Raw genomic sequence first — 16,512 nt, forward strand, 5'->3', positions numbered from 1 at the left:
CAGAGATGACTGCTCAGTCCCTGGTTCCGGCTGCTGTCTCCCGGGGCCTGCACATGCTGAATTGGCCTCCCGGGAGTGCCCGTAGGGTGCAGATAAAGAAACAATTCAGCGCAGAATGTCAGATCTAATATCAGACTGGTGGACACAGTAAAGGATAGTATGTTTGGCACACATCACTGGCGCAGTGTCAGGCTAGATATGGGGAACTACCATGGAAAGGAAGGGAAACCCTGTGTCTAGGGAAGAGGGAGATGGTGACTGCTGACCAAACCGTCCGCTGGACTGTGGCTTCCCTGACCACCTGAGATAGATTCCACACCCATGCCCTGAGCAGGATACCTGACCCTGGCTGACCCTGAACTGGGCCTGGATGGAATGAGCGCTAAGTCAACCCCACTAAGATCTAAAGAAGACACAGGCAGGGCCGGCGTCAGCACGCGGCATACCTGGGCAAATGCCGGGGCCCTGGAGAGCCGGGGGGGCCCACTCGGCCTCGTCAGTTCTGGTGCCCCTTGGCCGGGGCCCCCTCGCCTTAGTTCTGCTGCCCCCGGGCCGAGTTCCGCAGTCCTCGGCAGGAATCTGCAGCGCCGTCCCTTTAAGGCGCGCAGACTTCCTGGTTTGAACTTCATCTGTGGGCGGAGCTACCGACCGGCCTGCTCAGTCCCACAGATGAAGGAGTTGCAGTGCCAGCCAGCGACCCCCAGCACAGCTCTTCTCTCCGGCGCTGTGTGGGCCCCCTCTCTGGCGCTGTGTGGGCCCCCTCTCCGGCGCTGTGTGGGCCCCCTCTCCGGCGCTGTGTGGGCCCCCTCTCCGGCGCTGTGTGGGCCCCCTCTCCGGCGCTGTGTGGGCCCCCTCTCCGGCGCTGTGTGGGCCCCCTCTCCACCGTGACCTGAGAGGTATGTGCCCTCCCCGCCCCCGATTTATGGGCCCTGGGGAGCTGTATGGGCTTCTCCCCCCTTAGGTGTATGCCCTGCCCCCCGGTGCTGTATGTGCTGGCCCCTGGAGCTGTGTGTGTGGGCCCCACAGAGCTACGTGTGTCTGTATGTATGTAGCAGAGCTATGTGTGTATGTATGTAGCAGAGCTATGTCTGTATGTATGTAGCAGAGCTATATGTGTATGTATGTAGCAGATTCATGTATGTATGTAGCAGAGCTATGTGTGTATGTATGTAGCAGATTCATGTATGTATGTAGCAGAGCTATGTATGTAGCAGAGCTATGTGTGTATGTATGTAGCAGAGCTATGTGTGTATGTATGTAGCAGAGCTATGTGTGTATGTATGTAGCAGATTCATGTATGTATGTAGCAGAGCTATGTGTATGTATGTATGTAGCAGAGCTATGTATGTAGCAGAGCTATGTGTGTATGTATGCAGCAGAGCTATGTGTGTATGTATGTAGCAGAGCTATGTGTGTATGTATGTAGCAGAGCTATGTGTGTATGTATGTAGCAGATTCATGTATGTATGTAGCAGAGCTATATGTATGTATGTAGCAGAGCTATGTATGTAGCAGAGCTATGTATGTAGCAGAGCTATGTGTGTATGTATGTAGCAGAGCTATGTGTGTATGTATGTAGCAGAGCTATGTGTGTATGTATGTAGCAGAGCTATGTGTGTATGTATGTAGCAGAGCTATGTGTGTATGTATGTAGCAGAGCTATGTGTGTATGTATGTAGCAGAGCTATGTGTGTATGTATGTAGCAGAGCTGTGTGTGTATGTATGTAGCAGAGCTATGTGTGTATGTATGTAGCAGAGCTGTGTATGTATGTAGCAGAGCTATGTGTGTATGTATCCAGCAGAGCTGTGTGTGTATGTAGCAGAGCTATGTGTGTAAGTATCCAGCAGAGCTGTGTATGTATGTAGCAGAGCTATGTGTGTATGTATCCAGCAGAGCTGTGTGTGTCTGTATGTATGTATCTAGCAGAGTTGTGTTGTCTGTATGTATGCATGTATGATGTGTATCTATGTATGTCAGTGTATATGACTGTATAGATATGTCAGTTCTATACGTATTTTTGTGAGTTTGTCTTTAAATATGTATATGTATGTGTACGTATGTGTGTGTCTGCGTGTGGATGGGGCCCACAGGGACTCTTCCTCCCAGGGCCCACAAAAACCTGGAGCCGGCCCTGGACACAGGGAGCACAAATGGGGGGAAGTGAAAGAACAACTTATCTCCAAGAAGACTCAGGGAGAGGAACAGCAACAAATGACAATGTTTCTTCAGATGAATACAAGCTGCCTGCTTGCATCCAAGGGCTGTATAGGAATATGCCTATATCACCAGCAAACACCAAGGGGAAATGTGGGCATTTAAGGAGACCAGGTAAAGTCATGATAATGAACAGCTGAAAGGTGAGGATCCTAAAAGGGAAGGGATTAACCCCAAGCAGAGAAGATACATAGGATACCATTTACACCACAGCAGGAAGAATAGAAGATCAGGGAGCAGTTTATATAGCCAAATGCTGTGACCTCCTACAGCCGGACACCACAGGACTGTCTGTCAACCGTGACACGCCCGTGACATACGCATTGTGTGGAGCTCATTCTCTACTCTACAATAGGATGTCAAAGTACCCCTCTTATAGGCCATTTACTTGTGTGAATCTAGGTCTTTATTTACAATTTCTAGAAGAGATTCCCATTGTCAACAGTTCTTGGTGCATAGAAATCCCACAAAGCATTTCTCCACGACTTATTATTGCATATTTCTACAGGTTAATCCCACCAGAGAAAAGACCTAAACTCCTTCTCGTCATCTTTTCACCTTTTCCATATAAAATGTTTCACTCTTTGGCTAAGTAACAGACAAATAAATATATAAATCGAGAATGTCAATGAGTCCAGGTGTCTGGTTGGCAGCATCATCCAATGTCCATTATCGTAGCCATTGTTTTTTTGCTGGAGATTTCTTAGACACGTCTCCTCCTTTACCCCCAGCTTTACCATCACCTCCTCCTTTACCCCCAGCTTTACCATCACGCCTTCCTTTACCACCAGCTTTACCATCACCTCCTCCTTTACCCCCAGCTTTACCATCACCTCCTCCTTTACCCCCAGCTTTACCATCACGCCTTCCTTTACCCCCAGCTTTACCATCGCCTCCTCCTTTACCCCCAGCTTTACCATCACCTTCTCCTTTACCCCCAGCTTTACCATCACCTCCTCCTTTACCCCCAGCTTTACCATCACCTCCTCCTGTACCCCCAGCTTTACCATCGCCTCCTCCTTTACCCCCAGCTTTACCATCACTCCTCCTTTACCCCCAGCTTTACCATCACTCCTCCTTTACCCCCAGCTTTACCATCACCTCCTCCTTTACCCCCACCTTTACCATCACCTCCTCCTTTACCCCCAGCTTTACCATCACCTTCTCCTTTACCTCCAGCTTTACCATCACCTCCTCCTTTACCCCCAGCATTACCATCACCTCCTCCTTTACACCCACCTTTACCATCACCTCCTCCTTTACCCCCACCTTTACCATCACCTTCTCCTTTACCTCCAGCTTTACCATCACCTCCTCCTTTACCCCCAGCATTACCATCACCTCCTCCTTTACACCCACCTTTACCATCACCTCCTCCTTTACCCCCAGCTTTACCATCACCTTCTCCTTTACCTCCAGCTTTACCATCACCTCCTCCTTTACCCCCAGCATTACCATCACCTCCTCCTTTACCCCCACCTTTACCATCACCTCCTCCTTTACCCCCAGCTTTGCCATCACCTCCTCCTTTACCCCCTACCTTTGCCATCACCTCCTTCTTTACCCCCACCTTTACCATCACCTCCTCCTTTACCCCCAGCTTTGCCATCACCTCCTCCTTTACCCCCTACCTTTGCCATCACCTCCTTCTTTACCCCCACCTTTACCATTACCTCCTCCTTTACTCCCACCTTTACCATTACCTCCTCCTTTACTCCCACCTTTACCATCACCTCCTCCTTTGCCCCCAGCTTTTGCTCCAGCTGCAGAGTCTTTGCCGCTCTTTTTGTCACCCCTACCCTTTTCCCCTTCCTACTTCTTTCCGCCATCTTTGTCCTCTTTTCCTTCTCCCTTACTCTTGCCCTCTCTTCCATTGTTGTAGCCATTATTTTTTTGCTGGAGATTTCTTAGAGGCATCTCCTCCTTTTCCCCCAGCTTTACCATCGCCTCCTCCTTTACCCCCAGCTTTACCATCACCTCCTCCTTTACCCCCAGCTTTACTATCACCTCCTCCTTTACCCCCAGCTTTACCATCACCTCCTCCTTTACCCCCACCTTTACCATCACCTCCTCCTTTGCCTCCAGCTTTTGCTCCAGCTGCAGAGTCTTTGCCGCTCTTTTTGTCACCCCCACCCTTTTCCCCTTCCTTCTTCTTTCCGCCATCTTTGTCCTCTTTTCCTTCTCCCTTACTCTTGCCCTCTTTTCCGTCTTCTTTTCCCTTCTCTCCTTCTTTTTTCTTGCCTCCTTTTGCGTCCTTCTTGGCATCTTCTGCATCTACTTTCCCCGAAACAGTCGGCACATCCTTTTTCTTTGGCTCAGTTTTGGGAGCTGTAAGGATACAAAAGACTAAATGTACAGTATATAGTTGGGTGGAAAAAAAAGTAAAAAATATCCAAAAAATACAAAACCATTAAATCCATACAAATTCAATAATAAGTTCCTTACTAACCAATTTATATCACTACGGGTAGACAATACAAGGTAGATTGATGAAAAATATTCCCTTAGCTCTGCTGGACTAATACCCTCCAATACCTTGAAGCCACAAGCAGAGGCCAAGAGGGCGGCCTTGGGTTGGTAAAGTACATTTTGGACCCCTACACATTTGGAGCAAATGATCATCATTTAACTTCTCACAAATGCATAGAGAAGACCTGATCAGGATTCGGGATAGCAGAAGGGGCTTTAGTTCCAGAAGAGGTAGCCATTAACCTGACACCTAATGTATCAGTAAATTAATGAAAACAGAGGCCCGATATGCAGGAGCGAGGCCGGGGTGATCCCAGATAAAATTGAATACAGCGGTAGAAGAGAGAGCCACTGGCTTCCTGCTCCACCATTCAGCCTGAGCTTCTATATTCAGTGCAGCATTAGATGGTGCCTCCTGCGAGGAGCCTCGGCCCTGACACTGCACAAAGTGAAGCAGCGCTGGAACGAGGCCAGGTGAGAAGGATTATTTGTTGTCAGTCAGTACTTGTGCAGGGAAATTGTGCAGGCATCTTAGTGTGTATGGGGAGGTGTGGGGGCTTCATAGTGTGTGGGGGGCTGTGGAAGCATCATACTGTGTGTGGGGCTGTGGGGGCACAATACTGTGTGTGTGGCTGTGGGGGCACTATACTATGTGGGGGGCTATGGGAGCATCATACTGTGTGTGGAGCTGTGGAGGCACTATACTGTGTGGTGCTGTGGGAGCATCATACTGTGTGTGGGGCTGTGAGGGCATCATATTGTGTGGGGCTGTGGGGGCACCATACTGTATGTGGGCTTGTAAGGGCATTATACTGTGTAGGGGGCTGTAGGGGCATTATACTGTGTGGGGGGCTGTGGAGGCACCATACTGTGTATGGTGGCAGTGAAAGTTTCAAACATGTAAGGGCTGAATACTGTGTGTGTTGTGGGGGAGTTGTGGGGGCACCATACTGTGAGGGGCTATGAGGAAATCAAACTTTTTATTAGAAGGTGTGTAAACATCATATGGTGTGTCAATGAAGGCCTCATACTTTGTGGTGGGAGCTGTGAGGGCATACTGCTATATGGGTTTAAGGGCATCATACTGTGTAGAGGGTTGTGAGGGACTTATACTGTGTAAGGGGCTAACTGAACATCATACTGTGTGGGGGGACTGTGCATAATTACACTGTGTGGAGGGATGTGGGAGCATCAATTTGTGGGGGGGGATTATATAGTCATCATACTGTCTGGGGGGAGTGGGGACATCATACTGTGTGTGGTGCAGGCTATGGGGGCATCATACTTTGCAGCTGGTTGTCTTGGAATCATACTGTGTGTGGGGGCTGTGTAAGCATCATATGGTGTGGCTATGATGGCCTCATACTATGTGTGGGGAGCTGTAGGAGCATCCTACTGTGTGGGTCTCAAACTGTGTGTGGCAGGTTGTGGGGAAATCATACCGTGTGCAAGGGGTTGTGAGAGAATCATACTGCGTTGAGGCTTGTGGGGACACCATACTGTGTGGGGGGCTATGGGAGCATCATACTGTGCATGGGGGTGTCACTTGGAGTTTTGCACAAACTTCACTGACTGTCATGGTGGCGACGGTGGCCTCTGTCCAGATTGGAGATTCTGACACTCCACCCAATGGTTTCCCTGGTGTCTGTTATCTCAGGCGTCAACCTGCTGTGTGCTGATTCATAGGCAGACTATCGAGAGTTAACCTATGTTGGTCTGCTGGCTCCATTGATCACATGTTGTGGGAAGACCTATCACAGCTGCTTCCCTCCTATTTATGGTGGTGGAATCCTTCCACCCATGCCAGCTATAGTTTGTCTATGTTGGTATGTGAGGTGTGGTGTCCCAGACTTTCTGGTGAAGTTTGTGCTCTTTACTTAGTGCAGTTGTGGAATTTACCCCTGTAGTTTTGTACCTTCCTTCCTGCTCTTGTTTCCTCCTGAACCTCTTATTGCTTTTACCTTTGTGTGTGTGTGCTGTGTGACAGAGTTTTGGTTTTCCCTTGCCTTTCTTTATCTGTCGGTTTCATCACACTCCTGTCCTGTCCCTCCCTAGGGGGAGAGGGAATGAGATCAGGACTGGTCAAGAGCAGGGCCAGGAAGGAGACTCAGGCCTCCCCACCATCAGGAGTATCCCTGAGATTAGGCATAGCGTAGGCCCCCTCTAGTTTGTGGGACAGATTAGGAGCCCTGGTTCCCCGCTATCCCATAGTCATTATGACAAGGGGACTGTGGGGCATCATTCTGTGTGGGTGACAGTGGGGGCATCATACTTTGTGGCTGGCTGTGAGGGAATCATTCTGATTATAGGAGCTATGTAAACATCATATAGTTTGGCTATGAGGGCCTCATACTGTGTATGGGGAGCTATGGGGACATCCTAATGTGTAGGGGCCTCATACTGTGTGTGGCAGGCTGTGGAGGAACCATACTGCGTGGGAGGTTGTAAGGGAATCATACTGTGTCGGGGGCTGTGGGGGCCTCATACTTTCTGGTTGGCTGTGAGGTAATAGTTCTTTGTGTCGGGGCTGTGAAAGTTTCATAAGTGTGGATGTAACGGCCGAATACTGTGTGTGTGGGGGGGGGGCTTGTAGGGGCACCATACTGTGGGGGGCTGTGAGGTGCATCATATTGTGTGTGGGGGTTTGTGGAGTCATCATTCTGTCTGGGAGCGGTGCAGACATCATACCATGTGTGGGGGACTGTGTGGCATCATATTGTTCGGAGGGCTGTGAGAGACATCATACAGAGTGTTGGGAGTTGTGGAGTCATCATACTGTCTGGGGGCTGTGGGGACATCATACTGTGTGTGGTGGGGGGCTGTGAGGGCATCATAATGAGTGTGGTGAGGGACTGTGGGGACATCATTATTTGGTGGGGCACTGTGGAGTATCACAATGTGTGGAGAGTTTGGGGAGCATCATATTTTGTGGCTGTTTGTGAGGTGTGAGGGTAGCATACTGTGTGTGGGGAGCTATGACAGCATCCTACAGTGTGAGTGTGGGGGTGTCATACTGTGTGTGGGAGGCCATGGGGGTACAATAACGTGTGTGGGGGGGGTGTACTGGTCTGTGAGAAAAACATACTGTGTGTGGGTGACTGTGGGGGCAATGTACTATGTGTTGGGGAAGGGAGGCTGTGGGGACATCATACTGTGTGTGGGGGAAGGGAGGCTGTGGGAACATCATACTGTGTGTGGGGGAAGGGAGGCTGTGGGAACATCATACTGTGTGTGGGGGAAGGGAGGCTGTGGGGACATCATACTGTGTGTGGGGGAAGGGAGGCTGTGGGGACATCATACTGTGTGTGGGGGAAGGGAGGCTGTGGGGACATCATACTGTGTGTGGGGGAAGGGAGGCTGTGGGGACATAATACTGTGTGTGGGGGAAGGGAGGCTGTGGGAACATCATACTGTGTGTGGGGGAAGAGAGGCTGTGGGGACATCATACTGTGTGTGGGGGAAGGGAGGCTGTGGGGACATCATACTGTGTGTGAGGGAAGAGAGGCTGTGGGGACATCATACTGTGTGTGGGGGAAGGGAGGCTGTGGGGACATCATACTGTGTGTGGGGGAAGAGAGGCTGTGGGGGCAATGTACTGTGTGTGTGGGGGAAGAGAGGCTGTGTCGACATCATACTGTGTGTGGGGGAAGGGAGGCTGTGGGGACATCATACTGTGTGTGGGGGAAGGGAGGCTGTGGGGACATCATACTGTGTGTGGGGGAAGGGAGGCTGTGGGAACATCATACTGTGTGTGGGGGAAGGGAGGCTGTGGGAACATCATACTGTGTGTGAGGGAAGGGAGGCTGTGGGGACATCATACTGTGTGTGGGGGAAGGGAGGCTGTGGGGACATCATACTGTGTGTGGGGGAAGGTAGGCTGTGGGGACATCATACTGTGTGTGGGGGAAGGGAGGCTGTGGGGACATAATACTGTGTGTGGGGGAAGGGAGGCTGTGGGAACATCATACTGTGTGTGGGGGAAGAGAGGCTGTGGGGACATCATACTGTGTGTGGGGGAAGGGAGGCTGTGGGGACATCATACTGTGTGTGAGGGAAGAGAGGCTGTGGGGACATCATACTGTGTGTGGGGGAAGGGAGGCTGTGGGGACATCATACTGTGTGTGGGGGAAGGGAGGCTGTGGGGACATCATACTGTGTGTGGGGGAAGAGAGGCTGTGGGGGCAATGTACTGTGTGTGGGGGAAGAGAGGCTGTGGGGACATCATACTGTGTGTGGGGGAAGGGAGGCTGTGGGGACATCATACTGTGTGTGGGGGAAGGGAGGCTGTTGGGACATCATACTGTGTGTGGGGGAAGAGAGGCTGTGGGGACATCATACTGTGTGTGGGGGAAGGGAGGCTGTGGGAACATCATACTATGTGTGGGGGAAGGGAGGCTGTGGGGGACATCATACTGTGTGTGGGGGAAGAGAGGCTGTGGGGACATCATACTGTGTGTGGGGGAAGGGAGGCTGTGGGGACATAATACTGTGTGTGGGGGAAGGGAGGCTGTGGGGACATCATACTGCGTGTGGGGGAAGGGAGGCTGTGGGGACATCATACTGTGTGTGGGGGAAGAGAGGCTGTGGGGACATCATACTGTGTGTGGGGGAAGGGAGGCTGTGGGGACATCATACTGTGTGTGGGGGAAGGGAGGCTGTGGGGACATCATACTGTGTGTGGGGGAAGAGAGGCTGTGGGGACATCATACTGTGTGTGGGGGAAGGGAGGCTGTGGGGACATCATACTATGCGGGGAGATGTTGATCCATGTACAGCTATACGAATAAGAATACAAATTACAATAAGCCCTCCCGTATGTATCCGCACTGTCTGCTAATGGAGATGAGTAAATCAACTTAATGCTAATTTAATTTGAATTAACCCTTTTTATTAAATATTCAGGTCTTGGTGAAGTCAAACAATTTCCTAATCGATTTGCATGAATCACAAATAAACGCCCGCACCAGTGACAGAAGGCCGGAGCCACAATAGTGAGGCTTCCTGTAAAGCCCTGCAGCTATTACATCACATGGTACCGAGCAGCCAATCAGGAGGAACTTTCAAAGCCTGTATAAAAGCTTAGGCAGGGAATGCAGCAGCCATTTGAGGGTGATTTAGAATAGTGAGAGGACGTCACAGCTCAGATATAGAGAAGAGAAAGCCATAAAGCACCGGACAAATGCTGCAGACAGTAATATGCTGCACAACAGCAGAGAAGAAGGTGATAGTCTGGGAATAACAGAGAATCGATTGATGGAGCGAGAGCAGCGGTGCCAGACTGTGCGTGATCAGTGATGGTGGAGCTGTGTCTGTCCTGCTGCTCTTAAATTACACATTTTCTTTCTTCATTCTTTATGCACTAGAAAGCAGCAGCAAGTCACAGAAAAAAGCTGAAATCACTGTCGGTCAGAGACGGCGTGCTGCTTCTCACAAGCGACTGTACTGAGGTTTTGCATTTGTTGTAAAATCCTTTTTATGAAGCAGAAATAAATATTTTAAAAATATAAAAGAAAAGTATAAAAGAAAGAAAGAAATAGAAGACATTATAGTGTACATGGCACATCACTGGTATCGAGGCAGGACGATGTTACCTCTGACAGCGACATCATCAGTCTGAGTCAGTCAGCTGCACAGAAAGCTTTGCCTGATCACAAATGATTACGATGCATACGTTTTGGACCTATTTAATGGGAAAAAAAATGCAAATTCTGTTTGTGCGCTGTGTTGTTAAATAGGCTTTGGTTACCATTAATGTCTATGGTGGAGTCACCTTAATATTGCTAAAGCTGGGTTTGTGTTAATGGGATGGAACGGGGGGTACATTCCTGGGAGACCTCACGGTGTTATGCGCGTATTTTCAGGGCAATTGTAGTATTTGTGTCTCACAGAAAATATATTCAGTAGATTCAGTCATCTCTAGCGGGAGTCAGCGTACATACATAACACTGCTCAGTATCAAGCGGTGACAATGAATATAAAGTAATATTAATAATAAAAATCAGATTATTGTGCAAAATTATGACCCCTGCATGTAGGTTCGGCCTCCCCAACCTTCACGGTCAATCTGTGGCCCCTTGGGAACTTTATTTGCCTGTGCCTGACGTATCTAATACAAACATACAGTGATTGAATAATACCGCCAAACTGTACTCAAATCATACCACCATGTATTACGTATATTTCCTACATAATACCACCATACAGTTACTGAACCAGAATTGAGGTAACCGAATAATATCAAATATTGAGTAAATAATATGGCCATATAGTACTTGATAATTTACATAATTCAGCCATACAGTGACTGAATAAATCCACTGTAAATTTCATAAATAAAACCACCAAACAATGCTCAAATAAAATCACCATTCGTTACTTAGATAAATAATGACACCATGTAGATAGTACTGCCATATATTACCAAGATAAAATTTCTATATATTACTTAGCTAATACCACCATATAGTAATTAGATAATACAGCTATATATTAATAAGATAAAACTGTTGAAAAACTTAGATAATACCACTAATAATTACTTAGATATTACTGCTATAAATTAATAAGATAAAACTGCTAATTATTACTTAGATAATACCACTAATAATTACTTAGATAATACCGCTATATGGTACTTATATATTACTGCTATATATTAATAAGATAAAACTGCTAATTATTACTTAGATAATACCACTCATAATTACTTAGAGAACACTGATATTTATTATTTACATAATACCGTTATTGCTTAGATAATACTGCAATGTAAATTTATCTTAGATAATACCACTATATAGTGCTCAGATAAAACTTAGCTAATAGCACCATATTGAACTCAGAAAATACCACAAAATAGTACTTATATAATAACATCATATAACACTCTGAAAATACCGCTATTTATCACTTAGATATACCGCTATATACTATCCTGTTGTAAAATATGTTGTGGTGGTGTTCAATAAAAGTTTATTGATTAAAAAAAGAAAATAAATACAGCTATATATTACAGAGAAAATAATATATTACTTAGATAATACCGCTATATATTAGTTAGATAATACCGCTATATATTACTTAGATAATACCGCTCTATATTAGTTAGATAATACCGCTATATATTAGTTAGATAATAGTCCTCTATATTAGTTATATAATATCGCTATATATTAGTTAGATAATACCGCTATATTATTAGTTAGATAATATTGCTATATATTAGTTAGATAATACCGCTCTATAATAGTTAGATAATATCGCTATATATTAGTTAGATAATATCGCTATATATTAGTTAGATAATACCGCTATATATTACTTAGATAATACCGCTATATATTAGTTAGATAATATCGCTATTATATTAGTTAGATAATACTGCTCTATAATAAATAATAGTGCTATATATTAGTTAGATAATACCGCTCTATATTAGTTAGATAATACTGCTCTATATTAGTTAGATAATACCGCTCTATATTAGTTAGATAATACCGCTCTATATTAGTTAGATAATACCGCTATATATTAGTTAGATAATACCGCTCTATATTAGTTAGATAATACCGCTCTATATTAGTTAGATAATACCGCTATATATTAGTTAGATAATACCGCTCTATATTAGTTTGATAATATCGTTATATATTAGTTAGATAATACTGCTCTATATTAGTTAGATAATACCGCTATATATTAGTTTGATAATATCGTTATATATTAGTTAGATAATACCGCTATATATTAGTTAGATAATACCGCTCTATATTAGTTTGATAATACCGCTATATATTAGTTAAATAATACCGCTATATATTTGTTAGATAATACCGCTCTATATTAGTTAGATAATACCACTCTATATTAGTTTGATAATACAGCTATATATTAGTTAGATAATACCGCTGTATATTACTTAGATAATACCGCTATATATTAGTTAGATAATACCGCTCTATATTAGTTTGATAATACCGCTCTATATTAGTTAGATAATACCGCTATATATTAGTTTGATAATACTGCTATATATTAGTTAGATAATACCACTCTATATTAGTTAGATAATACCACTCTATATTAGTTTGATAATACCGCTCTATATTAGTTAGATAATACCGCTATATATTAGTTTGATAATACTGCTATATATTAGTTAGATAATACCAGTGCCTGAATAATGATGCCCACGTTCCCTGTCACCATGCACCGGGAATGGCTCTTGCTCTTTTCTAGGTGACTCCCCAGGAGTGAGTGGCGGGTGTAATGTAGGGGACGGTTGTGCAGGACATCTGATGGCGGAACCTCTATATAAATATCGGGGGGTTATAATTATGAACACTCCCAGTCTTCACTCCTGCTCTCCTGATCCATTATTCACACCTCGCCTCTTATCAGGAGCAGAACCTCGTTACACGGCTCAGTAATAATGTGACACAAACCTGCCGCCGCCGCCGCCGTGAAATGAGAGCAGAAATGTCGCGGCCAGAAGGAGGGTGACGGGAATTAGGACTCGGGGCGCAGACAGACGAGCGCAGAATGTAAATGTCCTCTGGATACAAAGTATCAGATCAGCGCCGGAAACCGGAGACATTAATGTAAGTCATCATAAATAGAAGGGCCGGAGGCCGGATACAATGTGTCTCTAATAGTCCGGTGACCACAGCCACATATTGTGCCGTCACAGAGTGTCCACGTATTAGTGCCAGCACGGGGCTCATAGCAGGGCCGACCGCGCATGGGGCCAATGAAAGCCTCAGTACACCTTCTCCATACTGGTCAGTGTGAGATCCAGCATAATCCTGTCCCCCAGAGCGGCTCCAGCAAGTCCAGCGCAGTAATACAGCACTTCAGTGTCTCCACAACAGTGCCATATACACATATGCACTACAGGGCATGAACATTTCTGCCAGGTAGTGCCTGCTATATAGAGAAATGTAATATCTTCAGTACCAGACACAAGTTCTGACACCCCTGTTCACACAATGGTTTTCCTTTTTCCTTATTGGAATGTGCACATTTTAGATTCAGAATGAAGGCAGCAAACCATGAAGGAAGGAGCATATAAGGAACAAGGAGTAAATAGGCACATACTCGGCCTTAGCCTACTCCTGGTGACCTTCTCTGGTGACAGCTGTACACCCCTGTGATGGTGTGATATTGTGGGTTATGTACCATTTTGTGTGGTTTAGGTGTGGTTCACTACCTATTCTCTGTATTGCTTATGTGTACATTGTATTGTCTGTAGGTAATCACCCCCTGTAGTGTTCCTGTCCCTAGGTCTGGGGGAGGGGGGCCTGGGATCCACCTAAACTCTCTGCTTACCTGAAGAATTAGTCAGTCTGTTTGAGAACTTCAAGAGTGAAGCAGGAAGATTGAACCTCTGAGGGAAAAGCTGCGGCTTCTCAGAGAGACCTGGACATTTATTGCTTACTGGACTATATTCGTGTTTCTGGACTATTTTTTACCCTCTGTATAGTGGATTATGTTATGGATCGTTTTATTTGCGTGAAATAAAAATTCTTTGGATTGTTCATCCATCTCTTGCTCTGTTGATTGTGTGATATCGGAGAAGTATCCCGTCACAATCCCCATCATCATGTTATCAGCAGCTTCATCAGGTCCTTCCCTGGAATGGCTCCAATGAACAGATCTCCTCGTACAAAGCCTATTTGTGAAATCGCTGACCTTCAGGAAGAGTTTGCGACCATCAGGAGTGTTTTGCAGATTCTGACTTGATCCACAGCTCCATACAATGCTGAGCCTATGCTACAGCTGTTCTAAGCCAGAATATGGCAACTAAGCAGAGAATAGATACAATCCATCATTACGGTAAGACATGAAGGTTAGTCAGTTCGGAAAACTGCTAGAAATTAAAAGTATCCTCATGTGCAGTCATGAAAACCATCAATAGCTATAATGAAATTGGTTCTTATAAGCATCACTCCAGCAAAGGAAAAGAAAAATAAGTTTGGCTGCAGAGGATAAGTTCATCTGTGTTGTTACATACCTCAAAAAACAAAAACTGACAGCAGCTCTGGTAACAGCCCTCATAAGTGATGCCCAGACACCAAGTAGCAGACACATCCCAACATCAGCCGAGCAAAGCTTAATGGTCAGATAACTGCAAAGAATCCACAACTGAGGATCGCAAATAAGGAGAGACTAGTATGGACCGCGCAGCCCAAGGACTAGACATTTCATCAGTGACAATCTGTACCGTGTTCTGAGGACTCACAACTCAAGATTTTTGGTACCAGCCATTGCGTCTATGGAAGATGAAGAAAGCGTGGGCTGATGGTTTCTATATATATGGAGTCCACTGTAAAAGGGGTGTGATGGGGGAGGGGTCTCAGGGTGGGGGTGGAGGGTCTTCGTTGGTGATAATGGTGGTGATTTTTTCCAAAATAAAGGCGCATTTGGCAGCATAGTGACCAGTGTTCTGCAGCGACGGCCGTCACATCTGGTTTGTACTTAGTGTGACCATTATTTGTGTTACAGGACGGTGACCCCCAAACCCCTGTAAACTACGGAAGGAGGATGTGATCAAGAAGGAGAGCGATGGAGGCTGCGTCAGAGGACCTGGCCTCCACAATCACCACCGCTGCCTAAGTGAGATGGTTTGTGAAGAGTTGGACGCAGAGTGAAGACAAAGCCATCGACTACAGCTCAGCGCCTCCGGGAACGACCTCGGAAGCGATGGAGGGATTCCCAGTGATGACCCGATGAAGCTGCCGGACAGGATGACGAGGGGGTGAAAAGCTGTGATCACAGTAAAGGGGGGCACCAGGAGGAATCTGAGGGGTTACACACATTCTGGTTCTGTCACACGCGTCTCTTCAGTCCTTCCTTCCACATGAGTCACTTCATGGTTTTGCTGCCTTCAGCCTGAATCTACAGTGTGCACATTCCAGTAAGAAAGAGGAAAACCCTTGCATGAACAGGGTGTCAAGACTTTTCACTGGTACTGTAAGTATAACTGCCATATAGTGAATATAGTGTCATGTAGCTTCTAAATTATGCCAGAGTTTCCACATAATAGCACCACACAGTGCATACAGTAGTGCCAGTCACTGCCAGCATAACAGGGGCAAGCAATGGCTTCATTATGTGTTATGGGGTCTACAGAATAGTGTCAGTCAGTGCCGGATACCAGCACAAAGAGCAGGAAGGTCTCATACACAGCCAGTATATATAGTGGGGTTTATGTTACGTTACACCCAGAAATCTAAAACTTTGTAGGACCAACATTCTCTGTCTTGCGTTTGTATTCAGCCCCCGGAGTCAGCACTCTGTAGGACCACCTTTCTCTGTCTTTTGGGGTCGGTCTCTTAATCTTTTCACATCTAGAGGTGAGATTTTCCCTTCTTTGCACACAAGCTTTCGCTCAGTGTTTAAACCCATCGCCCAGACGGATACCTAAACCCTCATAGACCTGCAAACACCCCGGCCTGTGAGATGGCTGGTGAGAGTCACTAGTCCCACTGCTGCACTAATCAACATGGAACGGAAGGAAAGACAGTGTTACGTCACCGCCGGAGTCTGCTCCAGCGACTTCTGCTCCGATCGCCAGGCGACGCCGTGTTCCTGTCGTGGATGGTGCTGGTGATGGGAGAGAAGTCGATGCCAGCAGCACCAGTGGGCGCAGGCTCCGATCATCCACTGGGCTGGGTTATCTTGGGATCTGCAGTACCGCTGGCTGACTGTGGGTGGCGGGTGTCTTCCAGCTGAAGTTGCCAGCGTTCAGCTACAGCCAATGGGAAGACACCACACCCTTCTTATTCCCCCTCCTGTCACATGACCACTGCCAGAGATAGTTCTGATT

At 46.4% G+C, this 16,512-nt stretch overlaps 1 protein-coding gene across 1 annotated transcript in view; it reads right to left on the reverse strand.

Moving 5' to 3' along the window:
* Positions 1-3,881: 3,881 nt before the first annotated feature.
* Positions 3,882-16,512, reverse strand: part of LOC142244652 (transmembrane inner ear expressed protein-like) — a 94,406-nt gene continuing 81,775 nt past the window's right edge. Inside the window, exon 4 of the mRNA XM_075316917.1 lies at positions 3,882-4,544. Coding sequence (XP_075173032.1) covers positions 4,102-4,544 — 443 coding nt within the window. The 3' untranslated portion in view covers positions 3,882-4,101. The remainder of the gene's footprint in view (positions 4,545-16,512) is intronic.

Source organism: Anomaloglossus baeobatrachus, chromosome 6 (genome assembly GCF_048569485.1).
Source record: "Anomaloglossus baeobatrachus isolate aAnoBae1 chromosome 6, aAnoBae1.hap1, whole genome shotgun sequence".
NCBI classification, from domain to species: Eukaryota; Metazoa; Chordata; class Amphibia; order Anura; family Aromobatidae; genus Anomaloglossus; species Anomaloglossus baeobatrachus.